Source organism: Pteropus alecto, unplaced genomic scaffold (genome assembly GCF_000325575.1).
Source record: "Pteropus alecto unplaced genomic scaffold, ASM32557v1 scaffold67, whole genome shotgun sequence".
In the NCBI taxonomy this organism is placed as follows: domain Eukaryota; kingdom Metazoa; phylum Chordata; class Mammalia; order Chiroptera; family Pteropodidae; genus Pteropus; species Pteropus alecto.
The window spans coordinates 9,802,160-9,805,535 of NW_006441061.1; the positions used below are offsets into that span (position 1 = coordinate 9,802,160).

At 67.4% G+C, this 3,376-nt stretch overlaps 1 protein-coding gene across 3 annotated transcripts in view; it reads right to left on the reverse strand.

Moving 5' to 3' along the window:
* Positions 1-3,376, reverse strand: part of ABCA2 (ATP binding cassette subfamily A member 2) — a 20,892-nt gene that overhangs the window by 4,051 nt on the left and 13,465 nt on the right. For all 3 annotated transcript variants that reach the window (XM_025051155.1, XM_015594228.2, XM_015594227.2), the window contains 12 exons: positions 3,174-3,294; positions 2,695-2,937; positions 2,406-2,612; positions 2,141-2,243; positions 1,732-2,051; positions 1,431-1,644; positions 1,234-1,339; positions 1,024-1,135; positions 852-912; positions 601-775; positions 301-416; positions 70-217 (listed from right to left, as the gene is read on the reverse strand). In XM_025051155.1, the coding sequence (XP_024906923.1) occupies positions 70-217; positions 301-416; positions 601-775; positions 852-912; positions 1,024-1,135; positions 1,234-1,339; positions 1,431-1,644; positions 1,732-2,051; positions 2,141-2,243; positions 2,406-2,612; positions 2,695-2,937; positions 3,174-3,294 (1,926 nt within the window). The remainder of the gene's footprint in view (positions 1-69; positions 218-300; positions 417-600; positions 776-851; positions 913-1,023; positions 1,136-1,233; positions 1,340-1,430; positions 1,645-1,731; positions 2,052-2,140; positions 2,244-2,405; positions 2,613-2,694; positions 2,938-3,173; positions 3,295-3,376) is intronic.

A 3,376-nucleotide genomic window follows, 5' to 3' on the forward strand; every position in this document is an offset into this window, starting at 1 on the left:
GCCCCACCACACCCTGCCGCCCCACCACGCCCTGCGCCCCACCACACACTGCCACTCCACCGGCCACACCTTGTCATGCTCGAAGAGCTGCAGCAGGAAGGTGGCCACAGTGGCTGTGATGCCAATGAAGAGATTGATGACAATGAGAAATACGTAGGCTGAGCTGGGGACCTCGAACCAGAAGGAGGCCGGGTACATGATGGGGGTGATAGACCACCTGTGGGTACGCAGGCAGGTGGGTGGCGGTCACCAGGTGGCCTGACCCCACCCCATGCCCACTCCCTCGCCCGACCCCCTTACCCATAGAGCAGGAAGAGGGAGAGCACAGCAGGGAAGTTGGTGGGTGACGTATAGGCCGGCAAGTCGAACACAAACAGGATGATGACGCAGCAGGTGGCTGGGACCAGGTAGTTTAGCTACCAGAGCAGGGGTGGCTGGTGAGGGGCATGGGTGAGGGGCCCAGGGGCAGGGGCGAAGGCCCGGGACCGGGGTGAGGGCTTGGGGGCAGGACAGGCGGGCCTGGCAGCTGAGAGGGTGATGGGATGGCCAGGGGCCTGGGGGTCAAGGGAACCCCCAATCAGCCATGCGGGAGGGGCGCACCATGTCCCACACGTAGTTGGCCAGCCAGTAGATGACAGGGTTGCAGCCGCTGACAAACTGTAGGTGCTTGGCCTTGGTTGACTTCTCGGCCACTAGGAAGACCACGAAGCTGGCCGGCACGAAGGACATTGCCACGATGATGAAGATGGCGATGACCACGTCCGTGCCCTGCAGCCTGGAGACAAGCAGACCTCAGCCCTGTCTGCTCCCAGTCCTGGAGCAGTGCCCCAGCCCCACCCCCCCGCACGTACAGATAGTCCAGGGAGAGGCTGGCGCTCGTCTTGTTCATGGGGTGGTTGGTGACGGTGATGCCTAGGGCACAAGGAAGGGCGGTCTCAGGAGCCTGCTTCATGCCACCCACCCTAGCCTGCCGTACCCGGCGCACCGCAGGCCACCCGCTGCACCAGCCCCGCCCCGGCTCACCATAGGCTGCCGGGTGGCCCTTGCTTTTGGGGAGGTTGGCACGCAGGATGGCGTTGTTGAGGCTGTTGAGGTAGGTGGGCATGCTGTGGTAACCCTTGTTGTTGTAGAAAACCTGGGGGGTGCATGAAGAGACCCCAAGAGCCCTGTGGGTCCCTGCAGACCTCAGGCGAGGGCTAGATCCCGAGGGGCTTGGGGCTGGGCGGTGCTCACCTGGGCTGCCCGGCGCACGGCGATCTTCCGCACCATGGCTGGGGCCCGAGCGCCAAACGAGGCCGGGATGGACTTCTGGACATTGCCGAAGGTGATGGCCCCGTACCTGCACAGGCGGGCCGAGGGGTGGTAAGGCCAGGAGGCGGTGGGGGTGCTGCTCCTGGCCCACAGGTGGCACACACATCCCCCGAGCTCACCGGTGCAGCCGGAAGCGGTCGGAGGTGAACAGCAGGTACTCGGAGACGTTATGGCCGGTGATGTCGGTCAGGATGTCACCCGTAACCACACGCATCTGCGGCGGGTGACCGCCCACACCGCTCGGGCAGGAGAAGCCGGTGCCCTGCGTGGAGCAGGTGCAGCGGACGGGCTCCCGCACCAGGCGGGGCAGGGAGGGCGCCAACGTCCAGTTCTCTGCGGGCACGACGGGCGGGCAGTCGGCCAGCAGCTCCGCACGCTCACCCCCACCCCCACTCCCCAGGCGACCCTGAGAGCCAGTACCTGGCCCGGAGGTGGGAGGCAGGGAGGTGTTCCAGGCTGACAGCGGGTCCTCGTCCTGGGACGCCGGGGAGTCGGAGGGAGCGGGTGAGGGCGGGGGCGGCACGAAGTTGGACAGAGGCAGGCCTTGCGTGAACGACTCCAGGCACATGCCGTCGAAGAAGCGTGCCGCCAGCAGGCGCGACTCGCCGCTGCTCAGGTTCAGCGTGGGGCCCAGCGAGCCGTTGGCTGGGGACTTGAGCACACAGGTGGCGCCCACACCCGACGGCAGCCGGAACGTGCTCACGAGCTGCTGGGGGCTGGCATCGGGTGACAGCTGGAACCTGGGGGAACTCGCAATGTGAGTACAGGTGGGGAGAGGGCTCTCGAAACCGGCCCCCGCCCCCCACAGCCGCCTGGCGGGCGACCTCACCGGGAGCCACGGCGCTCCTCGTTGGCGTAGGGGATGAAGTTGCCACGGGGCTGGGTGTAGTTGTGGTACTGGGAGGGTGACAGGACCAGCGGAGGCAGGTCACCTAGCGGGGGTGTATGGGAGCCTTAGCAAGTCTGACCACCTACAACAGCCCCAGCCTCAGAGGCAGCGCCCAGGCCCTAAGTGGGAGGGCCCCCACGTGGCTCAGGAGCAGGGCAGGGCCGCAGCCCCACCTGGGTGGGACACCAGCCCCAAGAGGCCGTACCGATCTCGGGGACGGAGAGGGCCACGGTCATGGCCACGCAGACGAAGAAGGCGGGCAGCAGGATCTGCGAGGACAGTGCCTTGGAGTTGCGGCGGGCGCAGTGGAAGCGTTTCACCAAGAGCCCGTGGAACTGGCGCACCTTCAGCCACCAGCCCTCCAGCCGGCGGCCGCCCTGGCCAACCCGCGCCAGGGCCTCGGCTTCCGCCTCTGCATGGGGACGCGGGGCTGAGCGGGCGGCCCCAGGCCACCCTCCAGACGCCCTGCCCGGCCCCACCCAGCTGCCCCCCACCTTGCAAGCTGACGTTGTCGGGGTCCTGCAGATTGTTGAAGAGTGGGCGGTAGTCGCCGTAGACGTCTGTGTAGCCGGCACCCTCCTCCCCACGGGCAGAGCCCACCGAGGACACAGACTGCAGCGATGCCTGTGACTGGGCCAGCTCCGCGCACTGGGCCAGGCTGCTCGTCGTATGTGCCCCCACCAACGAGGCCAGGCCCTCCGCCCCAGGCAGTGCGTCCTTCCTGGACTCCTTCACATCTGCCTCAGAAAAGCGGCCGAGGGGAGGGGGCTAGGACTGCCCGGGATCCCAGCCCCCACGCTTACCCACTCGCCCAGGACCCTGACCCCAGGGAGCCCCTGCGGAGTGCTGGGCCCTTGTTCCCACTCAGGACTCTTGGCCACTGGAGACAGGAAGAGTGAGCAGCCCCAGGCCCAAGTCGAGGCCTGGCAGGGCGGGCAAGGCGGGCTGATCAGCGAGTGGCTGAGGGCCTCACCTGCCTCACTGTTCTCCAGGGACTGCTCCTCCTCCGACACCTTGAGGAACACCTCCTCCAGTGTGGTGTCCATCAGCCCGAAGCTGCTCAGGTGTAAGGTGTCCAGACTGCACTCCAGGTGCTGTGAAAGGGCTGGGTGAGGCCCGCAGCACAGTGGGCCAGAGGGCGGTGCACCCGCCCCCTCCGCCGGCCCCGCCCCCTCT